This window comes from Mustela nivalis (assembly GCF_964662115.1).
Source record: "Mustela nivalis genome assembly, chromosome: X".
NCBI classification, from domain to species: domain Eukaryota; kingdom Metazoa; phylum Chordata; class Mammalia; order Carnivora; family Mustelidae; genus Mustela; species Mustela nivalis.
This window is the reverse complement of record NC_139040.1, coordinates 97398277-97421286: the sequence shown is the minus strand read 5'-3', so window position 1 is coordinate 97421286 and position 23010 is coordinate 97398277. Positions and strand designations below refer to the sequence as shown.

Genomic DNA, 23010 nt, shown 5'->3' with positions numbered 1-23010 from the left:
ACATTTAAGATAGAGGATTTAAACTCTTTTTCTAGGGGGCACCTGGATGGCTCAGTTGGTAAAGCATCTGTCTTCAGCTCAGGACATGATCCCAGGGTCCTGGGATTGAGCCCTGCATCAGGCTCCCTTCTCAGCAGGGAGCCTGCTTCTCCCTCTCTCTGTTGCTTCCCCTGCTTGTGTGCTCTCTCATTCTGTAAAATAAATAAAATCTTAAAAAAAAATAAGCTATTTTTTCAGTAAGTCCAACAATTCAGTTTGCTCTATTGATTATTTCTATTGATTGCTTTTTTTTCTCATTAATGAGCCCTACTATGTTTCTTTGTATGTCTCAATTTTTTGTTGTTGTTGAAAACTAGGTGTTTTAAATAATGTGTCAACTTTGGAAGTTAGACTCTCCCTTCCTCTAGGTTTTGCTGTTACTGTGGCAGTTTCTGCTCTTACTTGTTTGGTTAAGTTTTTGGAATAAATTCTGTAAAGTCGGCAATCTTTGTTGTGTGTGGCCACTAAGTCTCTGCTTGGTTGGTTTGGTTGTTGCTCGGGCAGAGGCTCTCTATGCATTGGGGCATACTTTCAACCCTCAGGGAGTTGACAGCTCTGCCTTAGCATTCAATTCCTACTGGCAAAGCCTCAAAGTTGGTCAGAGTTCAGAGCTTAAGGCCTTGTTAGGTCTTTTCTGGGCATGTACACAGTCCTATGTATGTGCATGGCTTCCTTGATTCCCAAAGATATGTTTGTTTTTTTCAGAGCTCCTACAGACCTCTCAATATCCAGTTTTTCTTTTTAAGCTTTTAAGTTAGCTTTTTGTTTGCCCCAACTGTTTCTCTACGACTTCAGGTAGCTATGAAATTAAACTGCCTTTAAAAATTTTCAACAAATGCCCCCAGGCAAAAGTTATTTTGCAGAAGGCAGTCTCTGAGTCAGACCAAATAAGAGTGGTGTCCCTTCGAGGGAACTACCAGACAGGTCAGATAATGACAGTTTCATAGGCATGAGGCTTTCAAGGAACTTCATCCCTGTTCTGCCTCCTTTGGAGACTGCCTACCTCCTGGTTTGCACCATAATTGTGAACTCTTTTTTTCAGGGTTACCATGGAACTAGAGAGAGGAAGGTGGGAATGAGGTAAGGTAAAATGCCACAAAGCTCACTGTTCTTAGCAAGAATCAGTGGTTTTTCCTGAATAAATTCTTCCTGCAAAGCTGCAAACCTTTGGTTAATTTCCAGAGTTCTGAAAAAGTTGATTCTATTTTTGCCAGTTTTCCCCTTGCTTTTTTGGAGAGGAGAACTGTCAAAGGCCCTTACTTCTCCAATTTTGCTGACATCATCTGCTATCTGGGACTTTCAGAATGAGATATTCTTAAAGGCTAGGTAAATTGGGACCCAATCTATATTATTTCTAGAAGACAATCTTCTTCCAAAATAAAAACTGCCTTTTTAAACTTTTAAAATTGAATCATAAAGAACTGAGTCCCTTCAAGATTTCAGAACTGTCAATTCAATTTCCATTTCTATATATCTTATGTTCCTTAAAATTTCCTTATAACAATTGCCTAAGTTAATTTTGATACCTATTTTTAAAACAAAAAAGTCAAATTTAATTAGTGGTTTAGTAGGGATAAAGAGATATAAGAGATAAAATGTGCACTCATTAAAAGTTTTAAGATATTCATCAAGGAATTTCATTAATGGAGGCTGTGTATGTATGTATGAAAATATCCTCTGATCAGAAGTAATATCCTAATATAAATTCAGCCAGCTTTCATTTAATAAAAACTTGCTATTCGTCTCATGTTCATGGGCATCAATTTCATTTTTTCATACATGTGAAAGAAGAAATTCAACCAGTTAGGAATAATATGGCTTTTTAGGAATCTAATAAAAGCTACGAATTTCCTTCCTAAGAAAATGAACATGTATTTATAATTGAGCTTACAATTTAAAGGGTTCTTGGATATCCTATAACCTGTAAATTAAGAACCGCTACTGAAAAAAAATAGATTTTAATGGGAAAAATAGAAAACAGATATTCAAATAATTACATCTCCAGTGGAGCATCAAGAATTTAGAATATTAAAACATAAAAGTGGTCTCAAACTAATACATAGTATTTCATTTCAAAAGCTGCTTTGTAAATTATGTATTTTGGATTTATTACATGTTCTTATTAAAACAATGGTTGAAGACTCTTTAACTGTAAGCCTCTTAAAAGTAGGTGCTCTTGGGCACCTGGGTGGCTCAGTTGGTTAAGCAATTGCCTTCTGCTCAGGTCATGATCCGGGAGTCCCCGAATCGAGTCCCATGTCAGGCTCCCAGCTCCATGGGGAGTCTATTATTCCCTCTGACCTTTTCCCCTCTCATGCTATCTCTCATTCTCTCTCTCAAATAAATAAAGAAAATCTTTAAAAGTGGGTGCTCTTTGTATATGTCTTCATATTATAATAATCTGTCGAAGTAAAGAGCATATGTTAGGACCTCAGGTAACCCTTTACAAAACCCATTTTACTCAATAAAGTGTTTGAATACAAATGCACTAAAACAGGAAAAAATATTGAGGCAATGACAAGGCCAAATAAACCACAAAGACAAAAATTAAAAAATAAAATGGAAGTGATGAATCACTGAATTCTACTCTAGAAACAATACTACACTATATGTCAACTAAGCAAAATTTAAATAAAAAATAAATTTAAAAAGTGGAAAAAGAATAAAGAATAAAACAGATTTTAAATTATGTATCGCTTGAGAGGCCTAATTAGAAGAGAATGTAACAGTAAATACAGCTATTTCTAGATATTTAAACTTATGGATGTCTTTTTACCGTGTTAAATTTCACTTCATAATATGTTTTTTCTTAATATAGCATCTCATACACTTAGCCATGAATGAGGTCATATTTGGACCCTAACAGTTAGTAAATGGACTGGAAGGGCAAAAGGGTTAAGATGTTTTGCCGTCAGTGACTGGAAACAAGTTAACAGACATTGGGAAGGGGAAATTAGCCAGAGACTTTATAAATAAAATATTTATTATATATATCTTAAGATGTGTCCAGGTTAAAGTAAGATAGTGTAAGCATGAACAGTAAGAGGATATGGGAGCACCCCTGGAGGGAAGGAAGGGCAGAAAGGAAGGGGGAAAGAAAGAAAGAAAGAAAGGGAAGGAAAGAAAGGAAAGGTGGGTGAGTAATGGAATTTTGATTTTGCTTCTTCGTCACTGTGCCGAAGACGACAGGAAAACTACATTTCGGGGCCATAAATATAAAGGACAAATGGCACATTCTCATTTGAGTAGCAATGAACTCTTAACAGAACTAGATAAAATCATAAGTAATAATCAGAATTCAACTGCTATCATTTACTATCTATAGGATGTGGCCCTTCTATAGGATAAATGAAATGACCTGGCCTTGTCTTCAGAACTGGACTTGAAGACGTTTATATAGCAAAAGCAATGCCAAAACAATGAAGGAATGAACTACAATTTCAGTGACAGGCTCCCATATATTAGGTAAAGACAAGACAAACTCAGAGACATGGATTACATCCCAACCCTCCCCGTCCCACCCCCACCTCTTTTTTGTTAAGTTTGGCATTTGACTCCCTAACTAGGTGAAAATGGGGAAAAAAAAAAAGGGTCAGCCTGGAAGCTGGAGTCTATAGTGCCAGAGATCCCTTGCTGAAGAAATCTGTCAATAAACAATCTCAGCAAACTGAGAAAGTAATCAATTGCCTCCCTAAAAATGTCTTTAGCCTGAAGAGATTCAGAATTAGATATAACAATGAGCTAAATCAATATGAAATTGGTATATTGAGTAACTGATTTAGACTTGTGATTTTAAACTAGACTCTAACCATATCAACAGTAACAAAACATTAAGAGAAAGATTCAACACATGTATAGGTTTAATAAACTATGTTCAAGACCTAGGAAGGTTTTATTCATTGACAACTGAGGTAAACAAAATCACATACAGTATATTAAACTTAAATCCAGCTAAGTTTTAGGAAACATAATTAAGTTGCAAAGCCTGCTTGGAAGTAAATTTTAAATTCTGCTAAATTCATAAAATAATTCATATTAAAAAGTAATAATAGCCAATTCCAGAGAATGAAACCATGAGATCTAAAACCTCTGAATCTTACCATAACATTTTAAGGATTAAAGCACTTAAAAAAATCAGTGCTTTTTGTGAGTAACAACTTCTAAGACTCTTCTATAATCAGTATATGGATAATAATAATAATAATAATAATAATTCAAAGGGTTAAAAAAGTATTTAAAAGCAGGGATCCTGAAAAAAGATCTACAGAAACAGATTAACTTGGAGCACACAGAAGGTGGAATTCTACTTTCCACAGTCAGGATAACTGGATAAAATATAAATAGGCTACTCTGCCTTGGGTTTTCCAACTTCAGTGACCAATTGCATTGTTCCTGGGGGGGGGGGGGGAGACTGTAGGAGGGTAGCTTTTACTGCACTATTAAATAGCCTGTATTTGGAAGAAAGGCTAATTAGAAAAATAAATACAATCAATTGTACCAGCTGAAGTAGGAGCACACTGGAACTGTGGCCAGGTGAAGCAAGGATGATATAAAAAATAACTATATAAAAAATAAGTAACTTTAAAATGTTTACCTACTGTTTAAAAACATTTACATATAAAAATGATTAACCATAACAATGTCTTAAAACCAAAGTTTAAGTCCTGCACATCATAACCGTACTGATCTTTCCAATTTTCACATATGCACTCTAAGTGACTTAAGCCAAATGGGATATAGGAGCCTTTAGTACTATTAGACCATAATCGTAAAGGTGGTAAGTTATGGATTTGGAGGGAATTCATCCTAGTTTCTTTTGACCTGCAATGATCACATCTTTGCCATTATTTCCCCTCCCTCCCTTCCCATCCCATCTTCCATACCACAGGACTCAAAATTAGACCTTATAAATAGATATCTAGATTTCACTTCTTCCTAGTCAAAAACAATAGGCCTAGAGCAATGTGTTTCTATAACTGTAATTTACTCTAGCTATCTTTCAAATACCATGTTCTAAAACTGACAAACTAGAATGAAATTTAAACTGTCTCCACCCACTTCCCACTACATTAAACCCACCACTTCCCCACCCCCAGATGAAAGTTAGGTTGATAAATGGATTTTGGAGATGAAATAAAGCCAGACATCAAATAACTTACTTGAAATCCATCTCTTACCTTCTGTACTTAACCCTGGACTTGATGTGAACTTGGCTACATCAACAATTTTTACAGCAAATTGCTGCCCAGTTTCTCTGTTGATACATCGTCGTACAACACTGAAGGGACCCCTTTAAAAAAGAAAAAGGCCAAGTTTAATTCATTGCTTTTAATTAATGTCCCCATCAACATCTTACTGATGTTTCAGTGTCTACTATGGCTGTAGTTTAGGATCAAATTTAAGTACAACAATTTTGAACATGTTTTTCTACAATCCATGAGGTAAATAATTCATGTTATTAAACCAGAATAGAAAGCAAATCTGTATTTAGAAATGACTTATGAAAATTCTTATTATTCTTATACTCAAGGCAAATAATTTTTGTAATATTCTACATATATTATCAACATCTTAGAGTAAGAAATCACAGTGGCAGTACACACAGCTTTTACCTTTTGAAGCAGTAACTGAAGTCATTCTTGACCCCTTCCACTTTCACCTCACCTACTACCTACCCAATCTTCATTAACAAGGCCACTGACTTTCTCTCAACTCTCTCTCAATCCTCTCCACCTCTCTCCATGTAACATACCCAGATCTAAGCTACTACCATCTTCTACCAGGACTGCTGAATAACTTGCTTCTCCCACTCATTCTTGGAGTCATGTTTTAAAAATGGAAATCTGATCTTATATTTCTGCTCAAAATCCCACAGGAAAGAAGGTATTTTAAATGCACATATTTAGCTAAGAACCAAAACACATAAATAATTCCCAAATAGGAAAATATACCCCAGTAAAGTCTGGCCAAAATACTCGAAGAGGCACTTCACAAAGAGAAAGCCCTGCATGATTTTGCCTCCAAGAGCCTCTCCAGTCTCACAAGACATGACAGAGAAATACATCTTCCTTAAGTTTCAAATTGGAATTGTTCTAAATTACCATAGAAAAGGAAGTACTTTCTGCCAGAAGAGCCACTGGGCTACTCATCTGAGTCACCCAGCTCTCTCCCTAAACTGGTGGCTTTTAATACTGGCCATACAATTGAATTAACTGGGATGATTGATTAAAACACCAATGCCCAGGCCCATGCATTACATACACACACACATGAGTACACACAGTTCCTTGCGATTAATAGTTATCAAGTAAGTATCTGAACCAAAGATAATCCAAAGATTGAATTGTATATGGACATGCTTGAATTGACTACTGAATAATACAGAACACAATAGCAATAAACTGTAGCAATTTATCTGAAAGCAAGTTTAGTTTAAATCATTAAATACATGTACATGTATACAGGTATATCCCTCTCACCAGGAAAAGTTAATACCCTCATTAGCTTTTACAGGTAAAAACAGTACATGTGGATGCCCATGGTCAATCAGCAGGTAAGTTCTTCATTTACATTGGGGCACTTGTGATCCTGCTTGCCTTAAAAGAGTTTGTCTTTCTCTCAATTAGGGGACAAGAAAAAAAAATATAACCTAACCCAGACTTAAACATTTCTCTAACATCATATGAATTAGTTGATTTCACTGTGCCATCATCTGGACATCTATTACACCACAGCCTCAAATCTCTCTCTTCAAGCAACCTAACAAAGCTCAACTGGAAGGAAGAAAAGTGGTAATAATGTGCCTTTCAGAACTCTGAAGAAAGAAGACCTTTTCAAAAACCACTCCAAACTGCTCAAAGATTTTGCTCTAAGACAATACAACAAAGTGAGGCAGGACTCCCACAAACGTTTTCATTCTCAATCTGGATGTCTTACTTGTGACTACTTATCCTGACAACAGCAAGCAATTTCAGGAAATGCTTATTGTAATTTGTTTTTGTCCATATATAAGTCCTTGGGATTCTATTTATATATACATTCCTATAGTGTGCTTCAATTCACTACATCTTTTAGAAAATTTCCAAGATCCATATGCAGGATTATTTGTGGACAATAGAGCCAATTTTTAACTTTTTCCTGTTTGATGTAAGGTGAGGAAGAAAAGCATAGCGTCTCTCCCTGCCCTTTTAGTAATAGTAAAATGAAGAAAGCTACAGAAAAAGGAGAGAAAAGGGAATTTGGGGGTGGGGGGGAGAGGCATTTAAGTCTATAAATAAAAGTCAAACCCAATCCTCAATTCTTTAGGCTAATTCTATAATGTGAAGCAAGGAAAAAGAGTTTATTAACTACTGAGGACCTGAAGACAGGTCAAAAAGTGAGGCGTTTCAATGGCACCCAAGAAGTTAGCAAAAGTGAATCAAATTTAGTACACAAAAAGACACTGAAATATACCTTAAGTTTTTCTTATGATTTAATCCATCAACCAGATGCTCAGTGGAAATTGATAAAAATTTAAAGGAGTATACAGGATTTGAGTACCATTATTTGGTTGATAGGTTGAAAATGGGCAAGTAATACTCTGAATATTCTGGCTTGGTTTCCCATCTTCAAAAAAGAGGGTGTAATAAAGTATGTGTAGTACAGTAATTGTTTTACATTTATTATACTTGAATGATATTTTAAGGAACAGCAAAAATTCAGAGGGCCTAAGTCTGGCCATTCATCTGGCCAAAACTCTTCCATGCTTGAAATTTCACCCATACGTGGTTTTTTTTCCAGGGGAGGGGGGTATCCTATGGTACAGATGGTTCTCGAGTATTTATGTGGAGGAAAATATTGACAGATAGTAGTAAGCCACCATCATAAGCTATTATCTTTCTCTTATTTCTACTAATTCTGGCCAGCATGTTAATCAAGATGAAATAAGATAATTGATAGCACTTCAGATTTGATAAAATAGATGTTCTCTCTTCAACTTTTAGAATGATTTTCGATTAGGATTGTGGCAGAAAGTTCCATCTGAGGCAGGTGGCATCTTGCAGAATTCTTTTTTTTTTTTTTAAGATTTTATTTATTTGATGGAGAGAGAGAGAGAGAGATCACAAGTAGGCAGAGAGGCAGGCAAAGAGAAAGGGGGAAGCAGGCTCCCCACTGAGCAGAGAGCCCAATGTGGGGCTCGATCCCAGGACTCTTGAGACTAGGACCTGAGCCGAAGGCAGAGGCTTAACCCACTGAGCCACCCAGGTGCCCTAGAATTCTCTTTTTAAGTAAAAGGTCAATGAAACCAGAATATGTTGCAAGTGAATAAATATTGTTGGACCATGGCCTATGGTTCTGAAAAGAATGCAGCTGTGTCTCTATGCAGTCAGAGAGTCCTCTCCTCTGGTACTCATTTATGTGAAAAAAGGTTAGGTCTAGGAAATGAGCAATTAGAAAAAAGATTTATTTATTATTTGAGAGAGAAAAAGAGAGAAGAGGGAGAGGGAGAGAATCCTTAAGTAGACTCCTTGCTGAGCAGGGAGCTCAACACAGGGCCCTGAGTATCAGGAACTGCGCTAATATCAAGAGTCGGATGCTTAACCAAATGAGTCACCCAGGCGCTCTGGAAAGGAACAATTTTGATACCAAAAGTAAATACATCAAAAAAGGACACTAGAATTAAGGTTGAAATCAAGCTAGAATATGGCATATTGGTTTCCAGGATAACAGATTTAACACAATGCATCTAATTCATCTTCCTCCCCAGACCCCACTAAAATGATACCAAAGGGGCTATCACTTTTGAAACTAGAAGCGACAGTAGTAATACTCAAATTTGGGAAGCAAAAAAGCAGTGGTGGAGTAGTGGTAACTGACTTAGTAGAGTCAGGAAAGCTGAAGTGCAAAGAGAAAATAAAGCAAGTTCATAAACCAAACACATTCTATTACTCCAGAATCCTCAAGAAACTCTTGAGTTGGCTGCACCAGATAACCCTGGAACTAGAAGATGGGGCTAAAAGAAGAGGTTTGAAAGAAATCTCTAGAGCAGCAGTTAGAGCCCGAGGCCCCCTCCATACCCACACTCCATCCCACCGTGCAAAGGCCCTACCATCATTTTATCAGAGACCCGCTCTACAGAGGGTAAAACATAGGGTCTGAGAACTGGGGCACAAGGCAGTTGAGGAAGTGGGTAAGAGTAAATGGAAAGCTACGGGATTGAGTGATCACACACAAACTGAATACAGACAGCCCCACCTCTTTTCTCCTTAACAGGGGGTTGTAAGAAGCTACAGCTTTAGCCTTCAGGCAGGAGGAGAAAAGATTTTCTGTTGTGTACCTGACCAGGCCAGAAGGAAAGACCTATAGATAATGACTTGAATTGCTCAACAAGCCCCACCCACAAGTTCAGAGCTGTCAATCAGCTTTCAGCCCCCTATTGCAGGATTTCCAACCTCATCACTACTGACATTTTGAAAGCCTGGATAGGTCTTTACTGGGCAAGGATATCTCTGCATTGCAGGATGCTTAACAGCAATCCAGGCAGCACCCCCGACCAAGTTCTGACATCCAAAAATGTCTCCAGACATTATCCTATGTCCCCTGGGGGGGGGGGGTAAAAACTGGCTCCAGCTGAGAACCACTGCTCTATTCCTAGTCATAAGTACACCTCCAAACTTCCAAGATATCTGGAGAATAGTCTGTAATTTGGAAGATAGAGGTCACAAAACAGAAAGAGCAACCTAAAGGAAAAAAGACTAAACAAACAAAAAAACCCTTCAGACTACCATGAATATCCTCAGAAAGCTATTATAACTATGAAACAAAACCAGAACTTTCAGAAAAGAAAAAAGGGGCTCTTTTTTAAATTAATTTTTAAAATTTATTGTCAGCGGAACAGTATTGTTTTTTGCACCACACCCAGTGCTCCATGCAATCTGAGCCCTCTGCAATATCCACCACCTAGTTCCCCCAACCTCCCACCCCTACCCAAAAGAAACAAGTTAAGAAATTTAAAACTCAATAGAAGGGCTAGAAAATAACTTTGAGGAAATAGCCCAGAAAGTAAAGCAAAAAGAACAAAAAAATGGAGTGGAAGAACACAAAAGAATCATCCAAGAAAATTTCCCAGAACTTAAACCAGGAGTTTCCCAAATTGAAAGGACCCACCAAATACTCGACAAAATAGATCATAGGCCCATGTCCACACATGCCATTGTGAAACCTAAAATCACTGTGATTTCCATTTCTAGAAGTAGAAGGAAGGATGGTGTGCTGGGAGGGGAGGATCATATGGTCCACACAGAAAGATCAGGAAGCAGAATGGCTTCTAAGTTCTCAATGGCGATACTAAAAGCAAGAAGACAATGGAGCAACAACTTCAAAATCATGGAGGAGATTTCTAACTTTTAATTCTATATCCAGTCAGAAAAATCAATAATCACAAAGACATTTTCAGACATGAAAAAGCTCAATAAATTACTCACAATGCATACTATCTAAAGAAGTTATTTTAAGATATGTTTGCCGAAACAAGAGACTAGATCAGCAGAAAGGATGTCAAGAGACAGCAAAGAGGAGACCCAACACAGGAGATGCATAAACGGAGCCCCCAGGAGTATAAGGGAGACTTCGGGCTGACAGCAGGAGAGGTTAACCAGTCCAAACTGTGAGCTGTCGAAAATTCCCACTGCCAATGATCCCCTAACCCCAAAACAAGGAGAAGTAGGTGTGCTGGGCCCAGATTCTTCTGTTTGGCTTTTTCCAACCAGGGGCTGTTAAGATTCCTGCTCTTCTCTGCTGCCTGGATTAGCAGAAGACGGTCATTTTGCTCCACAGCAGTTGGTATATTCCTGAGAGCTGGAGGCGGTCTCAGGGGACTGAAAAGCAGGAGAATGCACAGCAGCCCAAGCCCCCTGATCATATCCCTGCAGAACAGTAAACCAGCCCCCATACATAGCACTGGTGTCCTGTCTGTGAGGAGCCCCGTGTCATGGGATTTACTTGGGACCTTGCCAGCTGACTTCCCAGACAGGGCTCCTATATACTCTCAGGGTATCTGAAGCCAGACTGTGACCAAGAGGCTCTGTTCAGCTTTTCTTCTCCTGAGAATCTTCATACAATACTGGTAATATTGCCCTTTCCTTACATACCTAAGTTTGTCCTCATTACTTGGTTTTTAAAGACTAAATAATATACTCTTTGGACATACATAGCTAGGTAGTCAATCTATAAAGAAAACCAAAAGGAATGATTAATATAAAAGCCAGGATAGCAGTTGGGGGGGGGCTGTTTTCGGGAAGGGGCATACAAAGGGCTTTTAAAGGTACTTAGAAATATTTCCTTTCATCACCTGGATGATGGATTCATGAGTTTTCATTTCACTACTTTTAATATACACACATACTTAATACAATCCTCCATACATCTATTTCATAGTTTAAAAAGTGTTTTTAATGGCTTAGAGGTATCTCTCTAAGATCTTGCTAATCAAAAGTCCTAATTTTGTTCACATATCTGTACAAATTATTTTAAGTGACTTGATATACATAAATGAAACCAATGTTTAGATCTCAAACATTAAGTTTATAATGTTATTAAGTTAATATGAATTATGTTCACTGTAACAGTATGAACTTCTTGTCCATATCACAGGTCTAGAAGCTTCACTGCTTTATAACAGATTATGCAACATACCACAAGGATACAGGAAAACCATGAAGAAAAAGAAACACCAATTAACAAAAGGAAAGAAACAGATGGGGGAAATAAAAACAAAGAACAAATTCATATTTCATATATATATATATATATTTATACACACAAACACACAGTTGATATATAGTCAATCCTAATTACTTGTAGAGTATTTACAAAGTCACTTACTAACATTTATTTGTAACCCCAAATCAATACCCACTGTATTTTCACAGTCATTCACAAACACATGCCCAACAGTGAAATACCTGAGTTGCCTGATGTGGATGTTACCAGCTAAGGGTGAACAAAGTGACACTCAGCCTTCATGTTTCAGTCGCCATACTGTAAGCAAGTGTCCTTTTTGCCATTTAGTGCATTTTTTACACTTTGTGCCTCTTGTTGGTCATTTCACTGTTTAAAATGGCCTTCCAATGTGATGCTGAAGGGCTGTCTAGCTAAGTGCAAGAAGGCTGTGATGCGCCTTAAGGAGAAAATACATGTGTGAGATGAGCTTCATTCAAGAATGAATTACAGAGCTGTTAGTATTGATTGAAGGTTAATCCATCAACAATATATATGAAATAAGGTATCTTCAAACAAAAATACACATAAGACAGGTTATATATTGATTAGTTAAACAGGTGACCAACAGCTCGCAGGAGCATAACCCTGTATTGCCCCTAGGAGCAGGGGTTCAGCATTCATTTAGTGTTTGGGGCAACTTCATAGAACATAGCTGTGGGAAATAATATCACCTGTGTGTGTGCATGTATGCATATGCATACACATAAACACGTGTGTATTTGAGTTATGTAATGTATATTTATAATATGTAGTATTATGTTACATTTAGAATATACACTCAATGAGTACCTGGTATATATTAGACCCTCGGTAAGTATTTGGTGAATGATGGATCAAAAATAAACTAGGAATGAGCAAAGCCACTGATAAACTTATCATAGCACACAATTTTACACAAGTATATAAAACTGAAAAATTATGGTACGTTTAGCTATTTCTCTACCAATTTACTAAGTCTGTACTTTTCCTATGATTTTCTATATAGTTCTGATGTGAGTTGAGGGAAAAAAATGGTGGCTGGGTATAAAGGAAATAAATTACAAATACAATAATAATGACATTAGCAGTAAGAATGAAGTCTTAAGAACTACATTCTATAGACACACAAATATATATAAAAATAATACTTAATAAAGGTAATAGTGGTCTTTTCCTCTTATTTCTCCATTGTTAGTCATTGCCATTAAAGAAGAGCTCAGATATGTCATTCCGTCAAGAAATGCTTTCCTTGTCTTCCTATAGTTTTATGGCAGTGATAGGGCAGGAATGTTGCTCTGACACTTGTTTTTCTCTTTAATACTTCTGGTGCCACCCCACCTGCAACACACATACTTATATATACACATACCAAGCTGGGTTACTTTAGGTACAGTGACTAAACCAAAGGAAAAAAGCTTGCCTAATCATAGCTACTGCTAAAGAAATACATGAGATGGAAAATTATTAAAATCAAAGTCTCGGGAACTATTGCCTAAATGTTAACAATTAAAGACCTGACACTTCGAAGAATTAAGCTCAGTATCATTCATATTGTTCCTTGAACATAGAAAGGGGAGGCTTATTTGAAAATTTGGCAGTGGCTCTCCAATAAGCTAAAAGAACAAATCTAGCTCAACTGTCAAAGCTGAGTAATTCAAAGAGTTAAGACTAACATTTACTAACTCGGTACTTATACTGGCATAATTAGTACCTCTGTCAAACCTTGATAGTTCAGTGAAAAGTTTAGTAGACCTTTCTTTAGATTTTATGTAGCACACCATTCTCTGGTCTACTCTATGCAGGATATATTCACCACTTTTATGAGAGGACTGACTGTAGAGTATACATAGTAATTTCTGCTAATCCAAAAGTTCCGGAAAACTTGACTGATATATATGTATATGTGTATGTGTGTGTGTGTGTGTGCGCGCGTGTGCGCGCACACACACGTGTGCACTTGCATGCATGTGTTTGAAGGGCCATAGTAGGGATATGGATTCTAAGTCTTGGTTAGCTCATATATGATGGAGCGTGTATCAAGGAGACATGCTAAGAGGAGAAAAAAATATTGGATATTGAAGCAATGACATTAAAAAATTCTATTGATATTTGCACATTTTATTCATTTACTTCATTTTCCCCCTTGGAAATAAGACCAGTAAAAATACAAATAAACAAATATCTATTTGTTCCTGAGGACAAGCAATTCTTGTCCTCAGGAAACACCTAATCTTACCAGATTACTGTTGGTACATATACATGATTTCAGTATAATGTTATAGAACAAGGAATTAAAACAGTATAATACCAATAATTTATTATCTGTGGAAAGGAAGGTGGTCAGAGGAAGCCTCTAAGACAGAAACACTTAGGAAGGCTTGGAAAGGTAAACACATTTTTCGGGCCAACAAGGGAAAGGGGAAAATTCCAGAAATTAGTAGGAGTATGTGGAATAGCCTACAGCCAAGTCAAAACATGGTTTGTGCTGGATACTACAAGCTATTTGGTATTGCTAGTTTGAAAAATCAGAGGGTGAGAAATAGCTAGAAAGAGAAAAAGGCAGAGGAGTGGAAGATGGGTTGAATAATTAATGGGGTCAGTTAGGAAGTTACTACTTTAGCCTAAGCATGAGGTGATAAACACTAAACCAACAGAGTACACGTAACAGAGATACTTAAACTGACAATGTAGTGGGGCACCTGGGTGGTGCAGTCGATTTGAGACACCGACTCTTGGTTTCAGCTCAGATGCTGATCCTGGGTTGTGGGACTGAGCCCCGTGTCAGGCTGTGATCCGTTCAGAGTCTGCTTGGGACTCTGTCTCTCCCTCTGCCTCTGCCCCTTCCCCTGTGATCGCACGAGCACTCTCTCTCTCAAATCAATTGTTTAAAAACATTGACAGTGTAATGAATGACCAGCTTGGGGCGGGGGCAGCTGAAAGAAGGATTTACAGACTTCTGGCAACAGTGACTGAGTAAATAATGATACCATCAAATGAGAGGGGCTACATGACAAAGAGCTAGTAGAAACTGAGAAAGGAGACACATGGTGGTATTTTCAAAACACTGATTCAAATCAAAATATGGATTTCCATGAACTATCCAGGAAGAGATTTACAGAGGACATTAGACAGGAATATGAAGTTCAAGGAAGGGGTCAACATGTAGATGAAGACAACACCAACCACCACTGACAGCATACCATTTGCCAAGCATGCTGCTAAGAACTTTACATGATTCTCTCCTTTGTCTATTGTAACAGCCAAGAAACAACCCCCCATTTTATAGATTAGGAAAACTGAGGCCAAGACAGGTTTTCTAGGGCCAGACAGTGAATGGCTGAGTCAGGACTGGAACCAAAACATAAGGAACTCCAAGATCTAAGTTCTCAATCCCTGTACTCTGTAAGGAGGCACCAGTGAACAGGAGGTAACTTAAGCCATTCATGTGAACGAGATTACTTAAGAGTATAGACCAAAAAAGACAGAAGACAGAGCCCCAGAAAACACAAACATAACCCATTTCTCCAAAAGGAACTGCTAGAAACATCCCCCTCAGAAGGACTGCAAGAAGCCCAGAAAGACAAAGTGCTAAAGGCAAGCTCTTAGAACATAGAAATAGAGACACAAAACCAAGTGCTTAGCAGGGTCTGCCCTAGGCATGAACACATGGATTCTCCCCATTCCTCTCAAGGCAGGCACGAGAAAAGCCCAATTTTCATTTTTAAATTAAGAGCTGCACAGTCCCATTGTTATTTTCTACATGTGGGACTATTATGTCAGAAACTGACCCAAAGGAAATATTTCATAGAGAAACAACTTTTTGGAAACTTGCTCCTAACTTTCTACTAGTGTATAACTAGTACTAAAATTAATTATCACAATTGTCAAATTCTGCATGCATACTCTAGTCTTTAAAAACTGAAACTAAAAATTATGGAAGGCTGGCAGTATGAGGTTACATTGTAAATTATATTTATAAAAGGAGGGTGTTCTGTTAATATGCCACTAACATAGTTCTCCAAATGCTACATTATTCCTGTAATAGTATGTCTCCTGCCATTAGCTATTATTTGGGCCCAGAAGTTACTATCTTCGTTAACAGGTTGTTTTTTCACTGATACTTATGTAGAGTACTGTTAATTTCTTCTCACTCAGAACCATGTTTTATGGATCTTCATAACAAGTTAGACCTAATCCTGAATTAAATAAAATTATCTCATTTAAGTTACATAAATTAGCGAAAGAAACCTCAAAGCCAGCAATATGCTCCTTTCTCTATTATTCATTTTAGTTGCAACAGGATTATGTGAAGTTTATATAGCAGCACAGAAACCAAAATGGATTTAGCTAACACTCTAAATTGGGGTTTCCCAAATTGGCATCTTGTAGAGTCCTTAAGGAATAAAAGTTTCTCTGTCAAGTCTGGCAAACACCATATAAAATACTTACCCCTCATCCCCGCCCCATATTCAAATGTGAAGACACATCAGCAGCTAAGTCTTGAAGTCAGAAAACCAGCATCTCTCCTTCATCCTCAACTCCCATCACCCACGCTGCACCTATTAATCATCAGTGTTCCCTGGAAAGCATGCTGGACTGGTGATCTAAATTTTAATATTTATAATCACACTACAAATTACAAAGTTTTAACTGCTGTGAGATATTCAGATTTCCAACTTTTCTCTGAAACAAATATTCTCCCACCCCCACAGGGCATATAAATTGTTGTTTAAATTCTTACAGAGAGGGAGATAATCCAATTGTTTGCTTAGTAAAGGATGGAAAAGATTTAACTATGCAATTTAAATGTCTATTCATTAATACTCCCAAAAGTAATTTACTTTTTACAATTGTTAATATAAGCATATTCAGCAGGCAATAATGTAACCTCTGGTCTTTTAACCAAAAAACAGTTAACAAAAAGGCAAAGCACACAAAGGAAATAAGCATTTATACCTAATTACCCAGCTCAGTGCAGGGCAGCAGAAAATAGGTTTTGAATCATAATTGTAGTAATCAGTTTTTAGGTCTAAAGAAGGAGATGATCTGGAAAATAACTGCTTTAGGGGAAAAAATAAGAAAAGAAGAGTATAAAATAAGTGGATATAAACTGTTCAGGCAAGACAGTAAAATCGAATATTCAGACATTTGGAGAATTTTTCAAGTTAGGTAAGAAAGCAAAGTCCCCGCATATTACAAGGAATATGCAAGTTAGTAAAGCTTATTTTTAACCAGTTTCCCAGGGATGGATCAACTGTGCTTTTCTAAGTATTTCCTTTTAATCAATAAGGCTTGTAAGAGAGCATAGGGGACAAGAGAAAAGGACTAGCACATTCCTCAACGCATAGGAAACTGAGCCCCTGCGCTTTTCAGTCTTTCTCCTGATCTCAGTTGAAGACCGACTCCACATTTCCTTCCAGTTGCTTAGCCAAAAGGTAAGGTACCATTCTTGATCCGTTTCTTTCACAGTCCAACTCTGATTCATAAGGTAATGCTCTTGGCTCTACTTTGCTGAGATCTTTATTTTCATTTGTTTCAAGAAAATTTGTAACCAACTGTTGGAACAGTTTTATGACAGCTGAATTAAAACTCCAATGGAATAATTCCAATATCTGATTCAAAGTCGGTATTGGCCTCAGCAGTATTGGCCTTTTCTCTTTCAAATTGTGGCTTTCCTGGTGCTTATTAAGTATCTTGGACACTGTGGTCTTTATTAGACTCTAGATCAAAGAGTCTTATATTTTAGCAGGTAGTCGTACTTGATCTCACTGGGTGACCTTAAAGGAGAACTGGGTGCAGTCAGAAGCTCCCAGGCCTGGGTCTCCTCTGCCATGGGGTGGACAGCAGGGAAACAAGTAACAGCTGCTACCGTGGCCTGGCCTTTGTTCTTGTTGCTGCTGTAGGCAGATCAGAGGGCTGGGGCCTAGTTGTGGGAGGGGGACTGAAATGGCCAGGGCTTTGATGCTGCTGGCAGATCAGACCACCCACCAGGGCCCCAGGCTTTGCTGTTCTTGCTGGGACTCTGGGCAGATCAGACTGCCCACTGGGCTCCAGGTGTGGGGTCCCACTAAGTCTCTGTTAAGCTTTCCCTTGCTTGGGGAAAGGGGTTAGAGAAAGCAAGCTTTGTTTTTGTTTTCTGTGCCTTTGGTGGATCTGGGCAGTCGGTCTCTCCTACACCCAGTCCAGAAGTAAATGGGAGGTTAAAAAATGAACTCTCCACATTGTCATTCTTCAAGTACTGCTACTCTACCCTCTTTCTATTTCTGAGCTATTTTATTGATGTCAGTTAAATAATTTCCAAGGTATTTATATTTGTATTTATAGGGCTGGAGCAGGAATAAGGGAGTCTAAACCATCTTGTCCCAGAAATGGAAGTCAGTACATTTTCAACCTCTTCTGTTCTAGCTGGTATTTGGAATCCATGTTATTCAAAATTCAGGAATGAGATGCAGTTCCTTTAAGTCCAATACAGCCAGTTAAAAATAGCAGTCATTAAACTTGTCAGGTCCATGCTATAGTTTCCAGGACTCCTGGCTCAGAATTTTAGTCTCAATCAAGTAACTGATGTTTCTCAACCTTCTGCAGTTTGAGGAATGCCGAGCTAGACAAGGTATACTAGAACAGGGGTATCTTTCTCTTGTCTCCACACACGTGTGCGCACACATTCATACTTGCACATTTGCTCACCCCGGCAGTCTTCTGGAATCTAAAAGGAGATCTAAGATACCAGAGTCTCTTTGGTGTATTTTAGTTATGCTGTATTGGTGGGAAAATGGTGTTTTTAATAATCTCATTATTTGATTCTACCTATTATAGAAAGTGAGGAAAGGTGGGGCATAGTAATTCCCATAAATAAGGTGATGCACAATCGAAGATCAGCTCTTAATAAAGGATCTGTTAGGTGACTAAACTAGTACTTTGAGGGCAGGGATTTTTGCTTATCCACACTGTTTCTTAGTATATAGAACTATGGGTGCCAATATGCTTGTGGAGACGCAAATGCTTTCTGGATGGACAAATGGACTCAAATCCATTTTAGGATGCACAAACAAGACCCATTAGCATAATTATATTTTATTTCATCTAAATTACAGTTAATAGCTTTCTAGCTCTTTAATCTCTTGGAGATTTTCACTTCTCTAGTAGAAATAAAACTTTTAACTTGTCAGTGCCAATTACTGAAAGACAGGCAAAAGTTACAAAATCATACAACATGTTAATTTTTAAATAATTCTTTAAAAATACATTCTTTTGTTTTACTAGAAATGTGTGCCAGTTCAAAATCTTTCTAATGCTATTATAATTAAAACTCAAAAACCAGACTTTTTTACTTCTAACATGTAGTAACATCTGTTCTTAAGCACTTTGTTTTAATGATTTGAAACAGGCCTTGTAAACTTGAGGCATTTTACAAAAGCAGTATTTTGTAATGGCACAGACCCAAACATAGTTCCTAAAATTTAGAAAGCTTTGCAACCTAAAAGTTTATAAAATCAGCTGTGATAATGATTACCTCAAAATCAATTGAAGCTTTTTGTTTACTTGAATGTTTAAACAGTTTACTAAAACAAATTTTACTTTGTATAATCTGATAAGATTAAATATGAGCTTCAATCACAGTAACCGTTTACCACAAGATGTAACCAAATGGAAATAAACTATTTATTTTATGCATATGATCACTTTTTTGATGAAATTACAAATAAATAAGCTCAATTAAGAGTTACAAGACAAAGAAACTCCATGGCTCCTAATTAATGCTGGATTGAAGACTAAATTTTAAGCACAGGCTTAAATCATAAGCCTTAAAGCATAATATGAGATGATAAAATTAGAAACATTCTATAACCAATGACTAATAATCCACCCACTAAAAATCAATATATATGTAATTACCATTTACTGTCCCTTAACCAAATCCTTTATTTCATAGTGGCCATTAAAGAAAAAAAAAAGGAATGAAGCATGCAGAATATCTAGCACAGATACAAAACAGATGGGTTGAGATCACATAAAAGAACATGATGTTGTTAACATATGAATTTTGGGGGGAGCTCCACCCAGTGACCGCTGAAATTTCAAAAGGGAAAAAATTATTCTACTAGTCCAGAATCCTTGCACGTGAAAACTACGTAATGAACTTACAACTTCCTTTTGGCATGCCCAAGCAACCTACAGGTCCAAAAACACCAGCTGCAAATATTCCTTAAGTATGAAAAGTCGCTTTAAGAGAAGACACTTTAACTCTTGATAGACTTTTTCCTCTTTGAATCAAAGCCAACACAGCATAAACAGAGGATGGGCTTCAGAATTCCAAAGACTTGGGGCTGAATCCTGGATCTGCCCCTTACTAGGATGACATCTGGACGGTCATTCAGTCTCTCTGAGTCCACTTTATTTAAACTGTGAAAAAGACAGCTACTTCAAAGAATTCTGAGGAGATAAGAGAAGGCATCTAGGCCTGTGCCTGACAGGCACAAGAGGGGACTTCTTCAGGGGGTCATCTGTTACTGGACAAGGATCTCTTTACTCCTCCTTCCCTACAAAATACGAGACATCTTCCATACTACTAAGGTGCCATTTCACTATCAAAACCAAGAATCAGGAAAGAATCAGGGAGAGTTCTGTTCTTATTCATAGTGAAACAGGCAAGCAGGACCAACCTTCCTACTGTAGAAAGAGCTGAAATTAAGAATTAAGAATTAAGAATTAGTAAAGGGGAATACAAATCAGAAGAAATGATCTGGACTACATCATGAAGAAAAACAAGAAGAAAACAAAGAACAAAGTAGGAGACTCAGATGAAATAATGAGAAGATTTCATGTATGTTAATTGGGGTCCCAGCAGGAGAGAAGACAATGAGGTCAAGGCGATATCTGAGGAAATAGTGGAGAACGTTTTTATAGAATACTTTCACAGAATATTCAGACAGGTCTAGCAACAAATTCAAGACTCTCAGTTAATCACAGAATAAACAAAATCTATACCCAGACACACCAAAGGAAAACAAAGACAAAGAGAAAATAACCAGAGGTTTAAAAAAAAAAAGATTATCTTCAAAAAAGTGACAGTTTGACAGCTGACAAGAGAATCCAGAAGACAATGGAACAATTCAATGAGATGAAATTAACTGTTATCCAAACAATTTTATACCCAGAGACTTCAATCATGAAAGCAAAGGTGAACATAAACTGAAAGAGGGTGTCATAGCAGATCCACACTAAGCCAGTTTCTGGGAGGGAAAATTACCCCTGATAGAAGATCAGAGATGCAAAGAATGAAGAGCAAAACAGACATAAATATATGGGTAAATCTAAGTACAAACTGTGTAAAACAATGTTCTGTTGGTGTGCAAATATATAGAATTAAAATGTATGACATGAAATCAAGAAGGAATGAAATTCAAGTTTCCTAAGATCCTTGTGCTGGGTGAGATAAGGGTTATAAGACTCCCCAGTATTACACTCCGTAAATGCATAATACACGTTATTTTAAGGGTTACCACCGAAAGAACGGAAACAATGTCTAAATCCCAAACTAATTGGGGGAGGGAATGGAGTGACAAAAAAATACCCATGTAAGAAAAAAAAAATCAAAGAGAATAGGCAGGACAGGCAAAAATACAAAATACATTTAAACTCAAGTATATTACTACCTATAAACATAATAAGGAAATTATAAAGTATATTAAGAGGGGATAAGTCTATAGGAAAAAAGTAACATTCAGGAATCGAGAATACTAAGGGTAGTCAGGGTAAGCCTCATTAAAAAGGTCACCTCTGAGCAAGACTCCTTTCTTCTCTAGAGCCAGCCTAAAGGCACATACCTTCTTCAGCCACAGCTCTGGGCCTGCCATTGTGGGGACCATTATTCTCAATGTCTTTTGTTTCCTGCCCATGTCTGTCACCTTTAATTTTGTTGCTTTAACTTTTTCTACTCCTAGTACTTTGGCAATTCTTACAAAGATTCATTGTTTCTGAAGGCATGTCACAGAGTGGAGAAATCTTATACTTTCCAAATTAAGTAAGTCAAAATCTCCACAAGTAAGTATTCCTTAAGCAAAAAGCCTAACAAACTGTGACTGATTCTGGTCTACTTTCCCTGTCTACTACTTTTATCCCATTTAGTACACATAGGTCAGCCACCATTGTACAGCTTAATAAATCCTCCCCTCTCCCTGAAATGCAAAATGAATTCAGAGAAGATTCTGTGCAGAAAACAACTAGAAGTTTTAGCTGTATTGTGTTGCACTTGGTTGGCACCTTTCTTTAGGGCTCTGAGAATCAGGCCGGAGCACAAGGACACCAGGGTCATGAAACTCCCAATCCATCTACTAGCTGTGACCTGGCTGCTGATGCACAATTCTCTACCAGTGAACTGAGGAAGTGGAAGAGCCAGAGACTAAGCTCACCCTGGGCTAAAACAAGCCAGTTGAGAGTTGGCCTTTGGCACGGACTCTCTTCCCATTCTGGGTCCCCTCTCCTCACCTGGTGCTGGCCAATGGCCGGCTCTTCCTCCATGCTGGCTGCCGGTCATCAACGACAGCATAAGCAGACAGGCCGGGTGGCAAGGGCCTGTCGCTTAGAGAGGCCAGAAGGAAAGGTGTTAGTGACAGGTGCTCTAGGAGGAGCTCAGAGAGGACTCTGTTGGTCAGTCTCCTCCCCGCTGCCAAGGGAAGATGGGCACTAAAGGCTGAACTGGACTGGAGATCAGGATCCAGAGGACTCAGAGCAGGGGCAATCTGAAGAGGACAAATGTGATCCAAGAACTGAGAAACTTCAAATCCATGGAACTCACCTGGAACTAATCCTGTATAAGATGTCTAACACAATAGCTGAGGTCATAGGTTCACTCGGTTTCCTCCTGTGCCTTGAAAATGATCAAATACTTTGTGGCTGAAGAGTAAAATAAGTGAGAAGCTGACAGAAGAGTGCTGGTGTCAGGAAAAATATGACAAACGAAAGGTCTGAAATCATGCCGTTTGAATAGTATCTAAAATATAAGTTTTCAGAAGAGCTTTTTATCGGAAATATTTAGTCATTCTACTAAATTTTAGCAAAAAGAAGAAATCCATATTTCTGACCTTGACTCAATTCTCCCAACTCAAAGAACAGCTTGAGAAGCAAATACAAAGTTATGCTGACCTTGTCTTCTTTATTGGAAAGAAAAATGAGAATCCAATTATGTCGCCTAGAAAGACATATTTATACTGCTTAGCATTAAATGCTCCA

General features: G+C 37.7%; 1 protein-coding gene across 16 annotated transcripts in view; it reads right to left on the bottom strand.

The window, feature by feature from the left end:
* Nucleotides 1–23010, bottom strand: part of CASK (calcium/calmodulin dependent serine protein kinase) — a 350110-nt gene that overhangs the window by 282664 nt on the left and 44436 nt on the right. For 8 of the 16 annotated variants that reach the window (XM_082717805.1, XM_082717813.1, XM_082717818.1 and 5 more), the window contains exon 2: nt 5199–5329. In XM_082717805.1, coding sequence (XP_082573931.1) covers nt 5199–5329 — 131 coding nt within the window. The remainder of the gene's footprint in view (nt 1–5198; nt 5330–23010) is intronic. The other 8 variants (XM_082717815.1, XM_082717816.1, XM_082717807.1 and 5 more) reach the window with 1 other exon arrangement.